The sequence below is a fragment of the Primulina huaijiensis genome, chromosome 7 (assembly GCF_012295235.1).
Source record: "Primulina huaijiensis isolate GDHJ02 chromosome 7, ASM1229523v2, whole genome shotgun sequence".
Taxonomy (NCBI): domain Eukaryota; kingdom Viridiplantae; phylum Streptophyta; class Magnoliopsida; order Lamiales; family Gesneriaceae; genus Primulina; species Primulina huaijiensis.
The window spans coordinates 2,189,860-2,207,708 of NC_133312.1; the positions used below are offsets into that span (position 1 = coordinate 2,189,860).

Genomic DNA, 17,849 nt, shown 5'->3' on the forward strand with positions numbered 1-17,849 from the left:
ATGTGTACATATAGTTTATTAAATATTAAGTTATTTTTTTGTAGATATTTATATGATTATTAAATATTAAACTATACCCACTGTCTTAATTATATAATCCACTTTCATTTAATAAATCATTTCACTGTTATATCACTATTTAATGTATGCGGCAGTATTCAATTTTCATTTCCTAATATCAATATATTGTATGAAAAATAAAATGGATTATATTATATAATTGAAACGTTGGAATACTAATTTGCGGGTGTAGAATGATAATGGTAGATGACATGAATCTAATAATTTACGAAGAGAGTTGACAGTCAATAAGCGGTGCCATAAATCACTCCTGAATTGGTAACTCACTTGCAGAATCCATTCATATTCTGTTTCCCATTATCTTTCAGCAAGATCTCTCCGTCTATAGAGAGAGACCTGAGAAAGGGGAAGTCATTTCCACAAGGATAGCAAGAAACAAGAAGTAGAGGGCATCATGAGAGGGTGTTCCGGAGTGTCCTGTTTCTTTGCATTGCTGCTCGTATTCTATGTCGCTAATGGCGACAACCCATATAGATTTTACACTTGGAAAATCACATATGGTGATATCTATCCGCTTGGCTTTAAGCAACAGGTACGCTGTGCGTGTGTGTGTGTGTGTGTGTGTCTGCTGTTGTTTCTTGGATTTTCTTGAACCACAAGTCTTTGACGGAGAGGAATGGTGGTGCTGTTTTCCGCGCTCTTTGCGGGTGTCTGCGTGGGTGTGTTCTGTCGAAATCGGAGTCGAAATTCACTCGAGGGTAGCTGTTTGATGCAGTTTATAGATGAAATGAACGTTGTTCAGAGCATAAGAATTGTTTTTTTTTTTGCTGTCCGTTCTCATTTGAGGAAGATGGTACCCACTTATGCTGTTGGATCTGCCTCTGTGTTTCTGGTGTAGTTTCTTGGATTTTCTTGAATGAATATGTGGTTTGAATGCGAAGTAAAATGGTGGTTTTGGTGCAGGGAATTCTTATTAATGGGCAGTTTCCAGGGCCTCAGATTGACTGTGTGACTAATGATAATTTGATTATCAGTGTTTACAACTACTTGGACGAACCGTTCCTCATTTCTTGGTAAGCAGAGCCTTTACACTATACTACTACTAGTCTTCTAAAAGAGTGTAGCAGATCTTTACATTTTCTTTGGTCTTTATTAGATACGAATTGAACCATGTACGTTGTGATAAAATCGGAGTAGTCCGACATGGAATCTGTTTTTTTATCTATCATTAGAAATTACTAAAACAGGAACTTTTCAATGGAAAGTGTCGCTCTCCGCTAGGCTATTGTGCTGATGTTGCCTTAGAAGATGTGGAAGTAAAACTCATTCATTTATTTTATCCATTCTGAAAACTAAATATGGTGCAAGTTCTTTTTTCACATTTAATATGTGATGGGGTTTATGACATCTAATTTTCGCATTTTTCAACTACGATATGTTCAAAATGATACAGTGAAACAGAGTTGAATGTCCCATGTTTATGTATGGCCAGATTTGTACAAATGTCAAAATCTCTGAAAATTGAAAAATAAAAAGAAGAATCTGATTGTTTAAGCTGAGTCCGATTTTTTCTTGTGCTTGAAAATCTTTTCACTTTTTTAACACTCCAATTTCTCAGGAACGGGATCCTGCAAAGGAAGAATTCGTGGCAGGATGGAGTATTTGGCACGACGTGCCCAATCCCACCCGGAAAAAACTTTACTTACATCCTTCAAGTAAAGGATCAAATCGGTAGCTACTACTACTTTCCATCACTAGGACTCCATAAGGCCGCCGGTGGGTTTGGGAGCATAAAAATTTATAGCCGTCCACTAATTCCGGTACCTTTTCCCCCTCCTGCTGGAGACCACTCCGTTCTGGTTGGAGATTGGTTCAAGAGTAGCCACAAAGTAAGTTGATTTCCCTTACTCCGTCTAATGGAGCATTGGTTATTTGATCCAGTGTACTCAATTTCTGTTCTGTTTTCTGTTCCTTTAGCAACTGAGGTATATTTTGGATAGTGGTCATAATCTTCCGTTTCCGGATGGACTTCTCATCAATGGCCGTGGTTGGAATGGAATTACGTTCAATGTTGATTCAGGTAGCTGAATTATTTTAAAAAACCGTGGTCGTTTTGCATTCTTATGAATCGATCAATGCTGAATGTTGTGCTTCAGGCAAAACATACAGGTTCAGGATATCGAATGTTGGGCTTAGTACTTCGATTAATTTCAGAATCCAGGGCCACATGATGACACTCGTGGAGGTAGAAGGATCACACACGATCCAGAACACGTACTCATCTATCGATATCCATTTAGGGCAGTCGTACTCGGTTTTGGTTAAAGCCGATCAGCCACCAAAGGACTATTATATCGTAATATCTTCACGTTTCACTTCTACTGTGCTTACAAGCACTGCCATTCTCCATTATAGAAACTCATTCAGTAAAGTTTCGGGATATCTCCCTGGTGGACCTACAATTCAGATTGATTGGTCTCTGGATCAGGCTAGATCGATACGGTATACATCCTTTTCTGGACTAAATTCTAATTTGGCTTTTCTTATGAATTAACTAGCACTCAATTTGAAATTTCTTGCACGCTGTGATTCTTAATCAGCCGCAATCTGACAGCCAGTGCGCCTAGACCGAATCCTCAAGGCTCATATCACTATGGATTGATCAAGCCATCTAGGACCGTTATCCTTGCCAACTCCGCTCCATATATAAACGGCAAACAACGATATGCAGTGAACAGTGTATCCTATGTTTCCCCAGACACCCCTTTGAAACTGGCTGACTACTTCAAGATTGGAGGAGTCTTCACCATTGGCAGAATACCTGACAAACCCGCAGCCGGAAATGCCTATCTGGCAACCTCTGTTATGAATTCTGATTACCGAGCTTTTGTAGAGATCGTGTTCCAAAATTGGGAGGATACAGTCCAATCTTGGCACATGAATGGAAACGCTTTCTTTGTTGTCGGGTGAGTTAAGATAACCATATATATACCTTAAAAACCATGCAAGAAGTATAATTTATTGATTTCTTCTTGGTATAACTAATAAACGATGCAAATTAACAGAATGGATGGTGGACAGTGGACTACAGCAAGTAGGACAGGCTACAATCTGAGAGATGCAGTTTTTCGTAGCACTGCTCAGGTTTAAGCTGCATAAAATTTCATTAAGATCACGGCTTTTTCTCAAACTGCATCCTTACCCTCGATCAACATGAGTATAAACTGTGTAAAACAATGCAGGTGTACCCGAAATCTTGGACCGCAGTCTATCTAGCTTTGGACAATGTAGGCATGTGGAACATAAGGTCTGAGAACTGGGCCAGGCAGTATTTAGGACAGCAATTTTATTTAAGAGTTTACACCGCTTCAACATCACTGAGAGACGAGTATCCGGTTCCACGAGACGCACTTCTATGTGGCCGAGCAAGAGGGCGTCACACTCGACCCTTTTGAGAGGGGAAAAATGATCAACCTCGTCACGAGAGGGTGACTAGGGATTTATTACTTAGCTTAAACTAGGACGGCAAAGATGGATATTTTGATCTAGCTTAGTTCTAATGTTGTCATGTCTCATTGTTAATTATTTTCATAAAAATTGTTATGCTTCGGTTTAATTTTTCGAGATATGAGGAGGGGATAAATACTCCACATCTGTTTTCTTTTTACTTGAACTTGGCTTAATCGGTTCGATTTATACATAAAATTGTTCGATAATTTGGGGTCAAGCTTACGCAATCGTACGTACGTGGAAGGAGGATTATAATCAAAATGAATAGCAAATTCTAAGTATTTTGTGAAATTTATGTTTAAATATATCGTAAAATCACTACGTACACGCATGTCGCGTCGCGTGTCCCTTCCCACGAATAGTTTGTTCTATATTTAGTTGTCAGTGTTGAATTCTAGGAATTTCGGTACGCTTGCTTCCTTAATGCATGCATGCATTTAATTCCTTAAATTCTTGGTCTCATCCTCAGCTAATTTGGCACCTTCTATTCTATTTTCTGTTTACCCTTATCATATGGGGTCTGATAAAAATATATTTAATTAGTTGTTGGATAGAAAATTAAAAATAGTGTATCGTAAATATTTAAAAATATTTTTCTATAATTGATATAAATGAATTAAAAAATGACCTTAAAAGAATGTTAAGAAAAAAAAACTAGGTAAATTTGATAACCTATTTACAAAGAAGATTATTTATTTAATTAAATTTTTTATGAACAAAAGATAAATGTTCAAAATCTTCATAAAATTTGAAAATTTTTAATTTCCTAAGATAACGGGAGTCTCCAAAAAGCAGCAGAAATGGACAAATTATGACCACAGTCACCCAATTATTTATTCTCTTCTAATTTGTTGATGCAAAGGCCACCAAACTCTCATTCCACCAAAAATATAAATTAAATTCTGCTTTTGAAAACTAAAATAGTCGTGCTCATGGATTCTCCGCCTGGTCTCGCCACTTATAGCATGAAGTACGGTCGATTTGAGTTTTCAAGTAGAGTTCCGACACAACATGTGTCGGAAAACTGCCATCCATTGCTGCCACCCACCGTGCAACACGGCGTTAGGCCGTATGCTAGGTCTAAAATGCCTCGATTGAGATGGACTCGCCATCTTCATCAATGCTTTGTCGACGCTGTTGAACAACTCGGGGGGGAAGAAAGTATGTATTATGCCACTTCTCGTTCGCATGTGCATGAAAACTATCATAATTTTACCTAGTTCATGTGTTCGACTATTTATATTGATTCGTGCGATTTGGTCCGATGGAGGATGTTTGTGATCACTATCACGGATCGCAATCCTATATCATGTTCCCCGTCGTTGACATGTTAAAATTGGCCCAAAAATTAAAACGACGGAGCAAATACGATCAGGATACTACTCAACCGCTAGATTTGTGCAAGGTAGCACAAGTATTACGTACTCATGAGCATAAGGAGCATCATGACTTGGCGTCATTCTCAAGTACCTTAATTAATAGTCCTACATTTAGCTTTGGCCATCTGTTTAGTTTGAAACTCGACGACGGTATCCAAAAACCAGGGTTACATTCTTGCACATGATTAACAACTAATGGTGAAATTAGCTAATTTGTCACTATAATTATCATATTAAAAATCCCACCACACGCGCGTGCGAGCGCACGAGTGATGACTTCGTGCTTGAGGTCGAGTTGTAGCCTACCGAATTAACGAAGGCTTTTTTTCGAGGGGCCTTTTGTCCCTTGCATGGATACATGTGTCTTGATGCATCCCCATCTTCCCCCGGCTTATCAATATGGTTTGTTTAGGGTTTAAAAATCAATGATAATAATTAAACACAAAAATTTGTAATTTATATCAGTATATATATATAAGTAGAAATCATTCTCATTTTATATAACTAGGACATAATGTAGTGTTTTTTTAACTAGATAATAATTTTTTCAGGGGCAACTCCGAAAATGGTGCTGGATCTGATGAATGTGAAGGGGCTTACCATAACCCACGTCAAGAGCCATCTTCAGGTTAGTGAGAGAACCCTTTACACAGGGTTAAGAATTGTTCAAGGATTTTGCGTTATGACGTCATATATAAATTAATTAAAATATTCCGTATACTAAATTAGGTTTTAAGTTACACTACATTTTGTTTGGACAGATGTACAGGAGCATGAAGCAAGAGCATATGATGCAAGGTAATGAGATTAATTATTAGTCTTTTAACTTGTTGAATTAACAGTACGTGCATGGAGTTATATACATATAAAATTGTCATCTGTATACATGCGGCACTTTACGAAGTGAAACACTACTGTGGAACTAATTCATAATCAAGAGCCAACTTATTTCGTACTTTGAACTATTATGAACTGATGGCTTGATACCCTTCAGCTTCTACAAATTCATATCTTTATGCCCCTAAGGGATATATATTTGAACTTTTGTCGTTCCGGCCCGATCCTAGAGTATCGGATCTACCCTAGTTGTTATCGAGAACTTGACGTTCGTATTGAATGCATATCTTGTCTCAGAAGCAGAAGCAACAAAAAACAAGAAGGTGCGACCCACTCCGCCGCAAACAAATCATGTATGGAATTCCTGCAACTCCAACCAGTACTATTATCAGGGACCAGCAACCAACTATGAGCTCCCCTCATGTGAAGAAACTTTCACCTGTTTCATCCCCGAGCTTATCCCTCCAACCACCGCCAGGCCTGTAATATTGGCGTAAGATTACATTTTGTTTACTGCACATGCCTATGTACGATCGGCGTTGACTCAAATCTGAGGAATCATGTGTTCAACCATTAGAACAATTATCAGTTGATCAATCTTCAGTACTATATTATTGCTGATATATATACGACGGGAACCTTGGTAGCATATAGTTTTAAAAATATGGACTACGTGAATTATTCGAAGGATATCAATGTCACAATATTTGCATTGAAACTTAATTTAATTTGCTGTTCTGATTCGTAGGAAAGAAATTGAACATCCACATTTCTCACCGTTTGGAAAGGAAATAAAATTGGGGTATGATCAGATGTCCAAAGCTCCTGTCATGTCAAAAGATTATTTCAGTAATGGCCCCCCATTTCAAGTAAGTTCAAGGCTATAGATTTAAGTGACAATTTTTATAACATATCTGACCATTAATTATTGGTACATGTATATGTTTCAACTATGTGTTTTGTATATATATAACCAATAATTATATAATACCAAATACAACAACTAAAAGTCAAAGTCTATTTGCAGGTGAGCCAGGAGAAGCAAATGTTGGTACGAGGTGAGAAGAGTGATAACAAGTATCCAAGTTCCATCGCAGATTTAGAAGATCAAGAATGTGGGTTCACAAGAGCTAGAATATCAAGTGAGAAGAAAAGCTTACAGGAATCGACCTCCGTGGATGCAAATATTATTTCTCTGGAGCTGACTCTTGGTTAATTATATGACTATTGCATGTGTACCATGAAAGAACGATTTTCGTTAGGCAATATTGACCTGTATCTTGCATGGACTGGTGAAAACTTTCATTAGGACAAGTGACCAGTTGTGTTGAGTACTTGTTCCCGTCATGTAGGAGCAAAAGTGATGATTTAACTCGTAAAAATATGGGGTCGAATGGGTGGTAGCATATATAATTCAAGCTCGAGTTTGCTGTCTTGAGTTTTTTTAGCTGTAAATCTGAGCCCAAATAGTTTAGGTGTTCTTGTTTTAAAAAGTCAGATTTCGTCCTCAATTTTCTACTTTGAGGTAAAGTTAGATTTTTATTCGTGGTCTGGCTGAAAAACTCGCTTGTAATACTATTTCTTTACCACATCGGTTACCTAAAAATTGCCTTGGGATACCCTTATACCGTAACCTAAAATCTAAAAATTGACTTACATTTGCATTGTTGGGTTATCCTGGTAAGTGGTAACTTTCATGCACAAGCTTTGAACAACTGGAGTTGGGTTCTCATTAGGTTGGCATTTGGGTAGATTCTGGTTTGATGCAGTTGGTTTTTATTCAGCACGAATATTGCACGATCACTTGCCTGAAATTGTTAAACTTGTTTTTTCTTCAATATTCTTTGCAATCTTGAACTCTATATAAAGCACAACTGCTAATTGAAGTTCTCATTAAGAATTAAATTTGTTACTCTAACATGGCAACCAAGATTCTCTTCCTAATTGTCTTGGCTGCAATCGCTAGTGTTATCACTGGCAGGATTTTACCTCTAGAAAAGCTTGGGGATGACATGCAGAAGAAGTGGTTCTTTTACCACCGGCTCCCACCTCACGGTAGGAATTTCGCAGGATTTGGTGGCGGCGTTGGTGGCGGGTTCGGTTTCGGTAGAGGCCCAGTTGGCGGACGATTTGGTGGCGTAGTCGGTGGAGGATTTGGTGGCGGTGGCGTTAGTAGAGGCTCAGGTTTTGGAGAGGGAGATGGTGGTGATATAGGCACCGGCGGTGATGGTAATGGGAAGCAGGGAAATGATATAGGAGTTGGAGTGGGCGGCGATCATGGAGCTGGTGGGGGATATTACGGCGGAGCACCTTAAAAGCCGCATATGAAGTCATTTCCTTGGGGACAGTCTTGTTGTTGCATTTAATTCCTAGTATTATAAAGTAGTAGTAATAACAAACTTGACTCGAGACTGCTCTGTTTTCAGTTCATTTTTAGTAGATTTACTTCATAATTGCATGCATTTAGTAATATAAAAAAACATAAACCTATATTAGATTAGAGATGAATTCAGAAGCTCTGAGGAGACTTATATTATTTACATATATATATATTTTCTAAAAAAAAATCAAATATATTTGTTCCCTTTCAAAACAAAAAAATCAAAATAAAAATTTGTTTACTCATATAAATTCAATTGGCACATACTTCAAATCCATTATATTGAAACATTTTTTTATTTTATCTTATGATTTCTTTACATTATATCCTTTAATATATCGTCGCACAATATCACGTCATTTGATTACATGATTATGACGAAAATTACAATTTGATTGTCGGAACTTAATTATAAGATCATTTAATTACACGATTTTAACGAAAATAACTAAAATTGAGCCTCGGAACATATTTATACAAAGAATGTTACTGAAATTCACATTTTGCCTTTCATATATGACAAGAATGCAAATGCCTTAAATTCAAACCAATCTTTCTGCAAGAATGCAAACGCCTATATATCAATTTAGATGAAAAACAATTGCTTTCCGTAGCTGCATTTTGATCCTACGCTGGCAAGTGAGCCACATCCACCGTGAAGCCCACCCTCTACCAAAGAGGCAAACCGATGGAGAAATTGGGTAATTAGGTATTCGCATCACCACTCACTAAAGATTGGGTCTTGATTGTGCTGAGATAGCCTCCTCCACCCACTATATCCCACCAACCCTCTCCATTTTTTTTATTATTAACTTTAATTCCCAGGAAAAAAAACTCAGTATATAACCTACTATATTTTTTAACGCAAAATTTATATCTCAGATGCCTGGATTGCATCAGATTTCCTCTATTCCACACATCTAACAGATTTCCCACATAAACTATTCTCAAGAAAAGGGATCCTCAGTTCAAGGTAATGCGTATGCTCTGATTCTCTTTCTGTCCTTCCTTTTTTTTTAATCTCAATATTCCATGTTTTTAGTAGTCACCATTGGTCCAAGATTGCATATTTTCTGTTTTTGGTACGTTATCGTTTTTGTTTATTTCTGTGCACATTAAAGATCTCGTTTTTATGAATCTTTGTGCAAATAATATTGGGATCCACCTTCGAGATTTACATTTTAATTGGTTTATACACGACTTTCTGCATTTCAAACCGAACGAGATGTGAGCGAAATATTGTATTTTGATAGTTATGCAATCAATGTGCTGGTTTTACTCCGTGTATTGGATGTTAAAAGCTGTCTTGAATCCATTGTTATTTGATTATTGTCATTGTAATTTATACATCGCTTCAATTTAAAGCCCTTTTTTTCTCTTGGTTCTTCTTGATGCTTGCTTCTTCGTATGGTTTAGCTCCAGGATCAATATTTATCTGTGGAATGTGACTGTTAAAGCTTTATACGAATTTCCTTTGTGGCAGATATTTACAAATATGAGAGGAGGGGGATTGTGGCAACTTGGTCAATCTATTACTCGCCGTTTGNCCATTGATGACCCAAATAAGAGATCCGTCTCACAAAATACGATCCGTGAGACCTTCTCACACAAGTTTTTGTTTTTTTTTATTGTCTCGAAAATCTTTATTTCCTCGGAAATTTTTAGCCGCTTTTCGCTTGGAATGAAATCAATTTGCAGGAATATTATATAAAAATTTATTCTACATTTATATAAAAGATAATAAAATATTAGTCATGTTAGCCTTAAGTTATGGGTGTACAGCATCATTAATCACTAATAGAAATTTAATGTAATGATTAATTACTTTTTTAAAGAGATTAATTACTTATTTTGAAATTTGGACGAATTGAATTTCCACCGACGATGCTCATTAATTATAGACATGTTCTTCAGATCTGTGAGTTTTAAAATATTAGTAATAATAATTATCACAGGCTATCAGATAAAGCGCTTGACATTATCCATGTGCACACCATCAATATTATGATAAAAAAAAATTACAAGTCACAAAAAATTTATATCTTGAGAAAAGCGATTGATTTTTTAAAATATTAAAGTCTAGCACATCCGTCAAGATCATTAAGAATTAAATAATTATACTACATATATATAGATTTTTGATACATTGAGAATTCACTCACCATAAACACTTATGTGAACAACGACTCAAGTGAATAAGTATCATATCAGAATTCTATATATATATTCATCATATCAAAACTCTAATCATACAAAGTTTTGATGCGATGAATATTCAACATAAACATTTATATAAGGATCAATTGAGGTGTCGTCCATTTATTGAATATATGTTTACGTGAATCTTTAGCATTAAAAATAGCTCTTGAGATATGTGTACATATAGTTTATTAAATATTAAGTTATTTTTTTGTAGATATTTATATGATTATTAAATATTAAACTATACCCACTGTCTTAATTATATAATCCACTTTCATTTAATAAATCATTTCACTGTTATATCACTATTTAATGTATGCGGCAGTATTCAATTTTCATTTCCTAATATCAATATATTGTATGAAAAATAAAATGGATTATATTATATAATTGAAACGTTGGAATACTAATTTGCGGGTGTAGAATGATAATGGTAGATGACATGAATCTAATAATTTACGAAGAGAGTTGACAGTCAATAAGCGGTGCCATAAATCACTCCTGAATTGGTAACTCACTTGCAGAATCCATTCATATTCTGTTTCCCATTATCTTTCAGCAAGATCTCTCCGTCTATAGAGAGAGACCTGAGAAAGGGGAAGTCATTTCCACAAGGATAGCAAGAAACAAGAAGTAGAGGGCATCATGAGAGGGTGTTCCGGAGTGTCCTGTTTCTTTGCATTGCTGCTCGTATTCTATGTCGCTAATGGCGACAACCCATATAGATTTTACACTTGGAAAATCACATATGGTGATATCTATCCGCTTGGCTTTAAGCAACAGGTACGCTGTGCGTGTGTGTGTGTGTGTGTGTGTCTGCTGTTGTTTCTTGGATTTTCTTGAACCACAAGTCTTTGACGGAGAGGAATGGTGGTGCTGTTTTCCGCGCTCTTTGCGGGTGTCTGCGTGGGTGTGTTCTGTCGAAATCGGAGTCGAAATTCACTCGAGGGTAGCTGTTTGATGCAGTTTATAGATGAAATGAACGTTGTTCAGAGCATAAGAATTGTTTTTTTTTTTGCTGTCCGTTCTCATTTGAGGAAGATGGTACCCACTTATGCTGTTGGATCTGCCTCTGTGTTTCTGGTGTAGTTTCTTGGATTTTCTTGAATGAATATGTGGTTTGAATGCGAAGTAAAATGGTGGTTTTGGTGCAGGGAATTCTTATTAATGGGCAGTTTCCAGGGCCTCAGATTGACTGTGTGACTAATGATAATTTGATTATCAGTGTTTACAACTACTTGGACGAACCGTTCCTCATTTCTTGGTAAGCAGAGCCTTTACACTATACTACTACTAGTCTTCTAAAAGAGTGTAGCAGATCTTTACATTTTCTTTGGTCTTTATTAGATACGAATTGAACCATGTACGTTGTGATAAAATCGGAGTAGTCCGACATGGAATCTGTTTTTTTATCTATCATTAGAAATTACTAAAACAGGAACTTTTCAATGGAAAGTGTCGCTCTCCGCTAGGCTATTGTGCTGATGTTGCCTTAGAAGATGTGGAAGTAAAACTCATTCATTTATTTTATCCATTCTGAAAACTAAATATGGTGCAAGTTCTTTTTTCACATTTAATATGTGATGGGGTTTATGACATCTAATTTTCGCATTTTTCAACTACGATATGTTCAAAATGATACAGTGAAACAGAGTTGAATGTCCCATGTTTATGTATGGCCAGATTTGTACAAATGTCAAAATCTCTGAAAATTGAAAAATAAAAAGAAGAATCTGATTGTTTAAGCTGAGTCCGATTTTTTCTTGTGCTTGAAAATCTTTTCACTTTTTTAACACTCCAATTTCTCAGGAACGGGATCCTGCAAAGGAAGAATTCGTGGCAGGATGGAGTATTTGGCACGACGTGCCCAATCCCACCCGGAAAAAACTTTACTTACATCCTTCAAGTAAAGGATCAAATCGGTAGCTACTACTACTTTCCATCACTAGGACTCCATAAGGCCGCCGGTGGGTTTGGGAGCATAAAAATTTATAGCCGTCCACTAATTCCGGTACCTTTTCCCCCTCCTGCTGGAGACCACTCCGTTCTGGTTGGAGATTGGTTCAAGAGTAGCCACAAAGTAAGTTGATTTCCCTTACTCCGTCTAATGGAGCATTGGTTATTTGATCCAGTGTACTCAATTTCTGTTCTGTTTTCTGTTCCTTTAGCAACTGAGGTATATTTTGGATAGTGGTCATAATCTTCCGTTTCCGGATGGACTTCTCATCAATGGCCGTGGTTGGAATGGAATTACGTTCAATGTTGATTCAGGTAGCTGAATTATTTTAAAAAACCGTGGTCGTTTTGCATTCTTATGAATCGATCAATGCTGAATGTTGTGCTTCAGGCAAAACATACAGGTTCAGGATATCGAATGTTGGGCTTAGTACTTCGATTAATTTCAGAATCCAGGGCCACATGATGACACTCGTGGAGGTAGAAGGATCACACACGATCCAGAACACGTACTCATCTATCGATATCCATTTAGGGCAGTCGTACTCGGTTTTGGTTAAAGCCGATCAGCCACCAAAGGACTATTATATCGTAATATCTTCACGTTTCACTTCTACTGTGCTTACAAGCACTGCCATTCTCCATTATAGAAACTCATTCAGTAAAGTTTCGGGATATCTCCCTGGTGGACCTACAATTCAGATTGATTGGTCTCTGGATCAGGCTAGATCGATACGGTATACATCCTTTTCTGGACTAAATTCTAATTTGGCTTTTCTTATGAATTAACTAGCACTCAATTTGAAATTTCTTGCACGCTGTGATTCTTAATCAGCCGCAATCTGACAGCCAGTGCGCCTAGACCGAATCCTCAAGGCTCATATCACTATGGATTGATCAAGCCATCTAGGACCGTTATCCTTGCCAACTCCGCTCCATATATAAACGGCAAACAACGATATGCAGTGAACAGTGTATCCTATGTTTCCCCAGACACCCCTTTGAAACTGGCTGACTACTTCAAGATTGGAGGAGTCTTCACCATTGGCAGAATACCTGACAAACCCGCAGCCGGAAATGCCTATCTGGCAACCTCTGTTATGAATTCTGATTACCGAGCTTTTGTAGAGATCGTGTTCCAAAATTGGGAGGATACAGTCCAATCTTGGCACATGAATGGAAACGCTTTCTTTGTTGTCGGGTGAGTTAAGATAACCATATATATACCTTAAAAACCATGCAAGAAGTATAATTTATTGATTTCTTCTTGGTATAACTAATAAACGATGCAAATTAACAGAATGGATGGTGGACAGTGGACTACAGCAAGTAGGACAGGCTACAATCTGAGAGATGCAGTTTTTCGTAGCACTGCTCAGGTTTAAGCTGCATAAAATTTCATTAAGATCACGGCTTTTTCTCAAACTGCATCCTTACCCTCGATCAACATGAGTATAAACTGTGTAAAACAATGCAGGTGTACCCGAAATCTTGGACCGCAGTCTATCTAGCTTTGGACAATGTAGGCATGTGGAACATAAGGTCTGAGAACTGGGCCAGGCAGTATTTAGGACAGCAATTTTATTTAAGAGTTTACACCGCTTCAACATCACTGAGAGACGAGTATCCGGTTCCACGAGACGCACTTCTATGTGGCCGAGCAAGAGGGCGTCACACTCGACCCTTTTGAGAGGGGAAAAATGATCAACCTCGTCACGAGAGGGTGACTAGGGATTTATTACTTAGCTTAAACTAGGACGGCAAAGATGGATATTTTGATCTAGCTTAGTTCTAATGTTGTCATGTCTCATTGTTAATTATTTTCATAAAAATTGTTATGCTTCGGTTTAATTTTTCGAGATATGAGGAGGGGATAAATACTCCACATCTGTTTTCTTTTTACTTGAACTTGGCTTAATCGGTTCGATTTATACATAAAATTGTTCGATAATTTGGGGTCAAGCTTACGCAATCGTACGTACGTGGAAGGAGGATTATAATCAAAATGAATAGCAAATTCTAAGTATTTTGTGAAATTTATGTTTAAATATATCGTAAAATCACTACGTACACGCATGTCGCGTCGCGTGTCCCTTCCCACGAATAGTTTGTTCTATATTTAGTTGTCAGTGTTGAATTCTAGGAATTTCGGTACGCTTGCTTCCTTAATGCATGCATGCATTTAATTCCTTAAATTCTTGGTCTCATCCTCAGCTAATTTGGCACCTTCTATTCTATTTTCTGTTTACCCTTATCATATGGGGTCTGATAAAAATATATTTAATTAGTTGTTGGATAGAAAATTAAAAATAGTGTATCGTAAATATTTAAAAATATTTTTCTATAATTGATATAAATGAATTAAAAAATGACCTTAAAAGAATGTTAAGAAAAAAAAACTAGGTAAATTTGATAACCTATTTACAAAGAAGATTATTTATTTAATTAAATTTTTTATGAACAAAAGATAAATGTTCAAAATCTTCATAAAATTTGAAAATTTTTAATTTCCTAAGATAACGGGAGTCTCCAAAAAGCAGCAGAAATGGACAAATTATGACCACAGTCACCCAATTATTTATTCTCTTCTAATTTGTTGATGCAAAGGCCACCAAACTCTCATTCCACCAAAAATATAAATTAAATTCTGCTTTTGAAAACTAAAATAGTCGTGCTCATGGATTCTCCGCCTGGTCTCGCCACTTATAGCATGAAGTACGGTCGATTTGAGTTTTCAAGTAGAGTTCCGACACAACATGTGTCGGAAAACTGCCATCCATTGCTGCCACCCACCGTGCAACACGGCGTTAGGCCGTATGCTAGGTCTAAAATGCCTCGATTGAGATGGACTCGCCATCTTCATCAATGCTTTGTCGACGCTGTTGAACAACTCGGGGGGGAAGAAAGTATGTATTATGCCACTTCTCGTTCGCATGTGCATGAAAACTATCATAATTTTACCTAGTTCATGTGTTCGACTATTTATATTGATTCGTGCGATTTGGTCCGATGGAGGATGTTTGTGATCACTATCACGGATCGCAATCCTATATCATGTTCCCCGTCGTTGACATGTTAAAATTGGCCCAAAAATTAAAACGACGGAGCAAATACGATCAGGATACTACTCAACCGCTAGATTTGTGCAAGGTAGCACAAGTATTACGTACTCATGAGCATAAGGAGCATCATGACTTGGCGTCATTCTCAAGTACCTTAATTAATAGTCCTACATTTAGCTTTGGCCATCTGTTTAGTTTGAAACTCGACGACGGTATCCAAAAACCAGGGTTACATTCTTGCACATGATTAACAACTAATGGTGAAATTAGCTAATTTGTCACTATAATTATCATATTAAAAATCCCACCACACGCGCGTGCGAGCGCACGAGTGATGACTTCGTGCTTGAGGTCGAGTTGTAGCCTACCGAATTAACGAAGGCTTTTTTTCGAGGGGCCTTTTGTCCCTTGCATGGATACATGTGTCTTGATGCATCCCCATCTTCCCCCGGCTTATCAATATGGTTTGTTTAGGGTTTAAAAATCAATGATAATAATTAAACACAAAAATTTGTAATTTATATCAGTATATATATATAAGTAGAAATCATTCTCATTTTATATAACTAGGACATAATGTAGTGTTTTTTTAACTAGATAATAATTTTTTCAGGGGCAACTCCGAAAATGGTGCTGGATCTGATGAATGTGAAGGGGCTTACCATAACCCACGTCAAGAGCCATCTTCAGGTTAGTGAGAGAACCCTTTACACAGGGTTAAGAATTGTTCAAGGATTTTGCGTTATGACGTCATATATAAATTAATTAAAATATTCCGTATACTAAATTAGGTTTTAAGTTACACTACATTTTGTTTGGACAGATGTACAGGAGCATGAAGCAAGAGCATATGATGCAAGGTAATGAGATTAATTATTAGTCTTTTAACTTGTTGAATTAACAGTACGTGCATGGAGTTATATACATATAAAATTGTCATCTGTATACATGCGGCACTTTACGAAGTGAAACACTACTGTGGAACTAATTCATAATCAAGAGCCAACTTATTTCGTACTTTGAACTATTATGAACTGATGGCTTGATACCCTTCAGCTTCTACAAATTCATATCTTTATGCCCCTAAGGGATATATATTTGAACTTTTGTCGTTCCGGCCCGATCCTAGAGTATCGGATCTACCCTAGTTGTTATCGAGAACTTGACGTTCGTATTGAATGCATATCTTGTCTCAGAAGCAGAAGCAACAAAAAACAAGAAGGTGCGACCCACTCCGCCGCAAACAAATCATGTATGGAATTCCTGCAACTCCAACCAGTACTATTATCAGGGACCAGCAACCAACTATGAGCTCCCCTCATGTGAAGAAACTTTCACCTGTTTCATCCCCGAGCTTATCCCTCCAACCACCGCCAGGCCTGTAATATTGGCGTAAGATTACATTTTGTTTACTGCACATGCCTATGTACGATCGGCGTTGACTCAAATCTGAGGAATCATGTGTTCAACCATTAGAACAATTATCAGTTGATCAATCTTCAGTACTATATTATTGCTGATATATATACGACGGGAACCTTGGTAGCATATAGTTTTAAAAATATGGACTACGTGAATTATTCGAAGGATATCAATGTCACAATATTTGCATTGAAACTTAATTTAATTTGCTGTTCTGATTCGTAGGAAAGAAATTGAACATCCACATTTCTCACCGTTTGGAAAGGAAATAAAATTGGGGTATGATCAGATGTCCAAAGCTCCTGTCATGTCAAAAGATTATTTCAGTAATGGCCCCCCATTTCAAGTAAGTTCAAGGCTATAGATTTAAGTGACAATTTTTATAACATATCTGACCATTAATTATTGGTACATGTATATGTTTCAACTATGTGTTTTGTATATATATAACCAATAATTATATAATACCAAATACAACAACTAAAAGTCAAAGTCTATTTGCAGGTGAGCCAGGAGAAGCAAATGTTGGTACGAGGTGAGAAGAGTGATAACAAGTATCCAAGTTCCATCGCAGATTTAGAAGATCAAGAATGTGGGTTCACAAGAGCTAGAATATCAAGTGAGAAGAAAAGCTTACAGGAATCGACCTCCGTGGATGCAAATATTATTTCTCTGGAGCTGACTCTTGGTTAATTATATGACTATTGCATGTGTACCATGAAAGAACGATTTTCGTTAGGCAATATTGACCTGTATCTTGCATGGACTGGTGAAAACTTTCATTAGGACAAGTGACCAGTTGTGTTGAGTACTTGTTCCCGTCATGTAGGAGCAAAAGTGATGATTTAACTCGTAAAAATATGGGGTCGAATGGGTGGTAGCATATATAATTCAAGCTCGAGTTTGCTGTCTTGAGTTTTTTTAGCTGTAAATCTGAGCCCAAATAGTTTAGGTGTTCTTGTTTTAAAAAGTCAGATTTCGTCCTCAATTTTCTACTTTGAGGTAAAGTTAGATTTTTATTCGTGGTCTGGCTGAAAAACTCGCTTGTAATACTATTTCTTTACCACATCGGTTACCTAA

General features: G+C 37.0%; 4 protein-coding genes across 6 annotated transcripts; all 4 read left to right on the forward strand.

Annotated features, from left to right (window-relative positions):
- The first annotated feature begins 250 nt into the window (after positions 1-250).
- On the forward strand, positions 251-3,637 carry LOC140980207 (L-ascorbate oxidase homolog). Of its 2 annotated transcripts, none has more exons than XM_073445919.1 (8): positions 251-613; positions 985-1,094; positions 1,640-1,910; positions 1,999-2,101; positions 2,178-2,523; positions 2,622-2,987; positions 3,087-3,165; positions 3,264-3,637. In XM_073445919.1, the coding sequence occupies exons 1-8, from the start codon at positions 476-478 to the stop codon at positions 3,474-3,476; spliced, it is 1,626 nt and encodes a 541-aa protein (XP_073302020.1). In that variant the 5' UTR covers positions 251-475; the 3' UTR covers positions 3,477-3,637. The 2 variants fall into 2 exon arrangements, with proteins under 2 accessions (XP_073302020.1, XP_073302019.1); XM_073445918.1 differs by lacking the exon at positions 251-613 and adding an exon at positions 635-913.
- An 853-nt stretch (positions 3,638-4,490) lies between these two features.
- On the forward strand, positions 4,491-6,280 carry LOC140980717 (uncharacterized). Its single transcript, XM_073446740.1, has 4 exons — positions 4,491-4,692; positions 5,462-5,538; positions 5,672-5,708; positions 6,045-6,280. Exons 1-4 carry the CDS (start codon positions 4,497-4,499, stop codon positions 6,242-6,244), a joined length of 510 nt encoding a protein of 169 aa, XP_073302841.1. The 5' UTR covers positions 4,491-4,496; the 3' UTR covers positions 6,245-6,280.
- Positions 6,281-10,749: 4,469 nt separating this feature from the next.
- On the forward strand, positions 10,750-14,136 carry LOC140980210 (L-ascorbate oxidase homolog). Of its 2 annotated transcripts, none has more exons than XM_073445925.1 (8): positions 10,750-11,112; positions 11,484-11,593; positions 12,139-12,409; positions 12,498-12,600; positions 12,677-13,022; positions 13,121-13,486; positions 13,586-13,664; positions 13,763-14,136. In XM_073445925.1, the coding sequence occupies exons 1-8, from the start codon at positions 10,975-10,977 to the stop codon at positions 13,973-13,975; spliced, it is 1,626 nt and encodes a 541-aa protein (XP_073302026.1). In that variant the 5' UTR covers positions 10,750-10,974; the 3' UTR covers positions 13,976-14,136. The 2 variants fall into 2 exon arrangements, with proteins under 2 accessions (XP_073302026.1, XP_073302025.1); XM_073445924.1 differs by lacking the exon at positions 10,750-11,112 and adding an exon at positions 11,135-11,412.
- An 853-nt stretch (positions 14,137-14,989) lies between these two features.
- Positions 14,990-16,749, forward strand: LOC140980729 (uncharacterized). The gene is made up of 4 exons (XM_073446760.1): positions 14,990-15,191; positions 15,961-16,037; positions 16,171-16,207; positions 16,544-16,749. The coding sequence occupies exons 1-4, from the start codon at positions 14,996-14,998 to the stop codon at positions 16,741-16,743; spliced, it is 510 nt and encodes a 169-aa protein (XP_073302861.1). The 5' UTR covers positions 14,990-14,995; the 3' UTR covers positions 16,744-16,749.
- The last annotated feature ends 1,100 nt before the right edge of the window (positions 16,750-17,849 follow it).

What these genes read in the sequence shown, in the direction of transcription:
- LOC140980207 (XM_073445918.1), top strand. Translation starts at nt 698, where the DNA reads ATGGTGGTGCTGTTTTCCGCGCTCTTTGCGGGTGTCTGCGTGGGTGTG. An exon ending in TACGTTCAATGTTGATTCAG is followed by an intron (nt 2,102 to 2,177) that starts GTAGCTGAATTA and finishes GTTGTGCTTCAG; the next exon opens with GCAAAACATACAGGTTCAGG. An exon ending in GATCAGGCTAGATCGATACG is followed by an intron (nt 2,524 to 2,621) that starts GTATACATCCTT and finishes ATTCTTAATCAG; the next exon opens with CCGCAATCTGACAGCCAGTG.
- LOC140980717 (XM_073446740.1), top strand. Translation starts at nt 4,497, where the DNA reads ATGAAGTACGGTCGATTTGAGTTTTCAAGTAGAGTTCCGACACAACAT. An exon ending in ACAACTCGGGGGGGAAGAAA is followed by an intron (nt 4,693 to 5,461) that starts GTATGTATTATG and finishes TAATTTTTTCAG; the next exon opens with GGGCAACTCCGAAAATGGTG. An exon ending in GCAAGAGCATATGATGCAAG is followed by an intron (nt 5,709 to 6,044) that starts GTAATGAGATTA and finishes ATCTTGTCTCAG; the next exon opens with AAGCAGAAGCAACAAAAAAC.
- LOC140980210 (XM_073445924.1), top strand. Translation starts at nt 11,197, where the DNA reads ATGGTGGTGCTGTTTTCCGCGCTCTTTGCGGGTGTCTGCGTGGGTGTG. An exon ending in TACGTTCAATGTTGATTCAG is followed by an intron (nt 12,601 to 12,676) that starts GTAGCTGAATTA and finishes GTTGTGCTTCAG; the next exon opens with GCAAAACATACAGGTTCAGG. An exon ending in GATCAGGCTAGATCGATACG is followed by an intron (nt 13,023 to 13,120) that starts GTATACATCCTT and finishes ATTCTTAATCAG; the next exon opens with CCGCAATCTGACAGCCAGTG.
- LOC140980729 (XM_073446760.1), top strand. Translation starts at nt 14,996, where the DNA reads ATGAAGTACGGTCGATTTGAGTTTTCAAGTAGAGTTCCGACACAACAT. An exon ending in ACAACTCGGGGGGGAAGAAA is followed by an intron (nt 15,192 to 15,960) that starts GTATGTATTATG and finishes TAATTTTTTCAG; the next exon opens with GGGCAACTCCGAAAATGGTG. An exon ending in GCAAGAGCATATGATGCAAG is followed by an intron (nt 16,208 to 16,543) that starts GTAATGAGATTA and finishes ATCTTGTCTCAG; the next exon opens with AAGCAGAAGCAACAAAAAAC.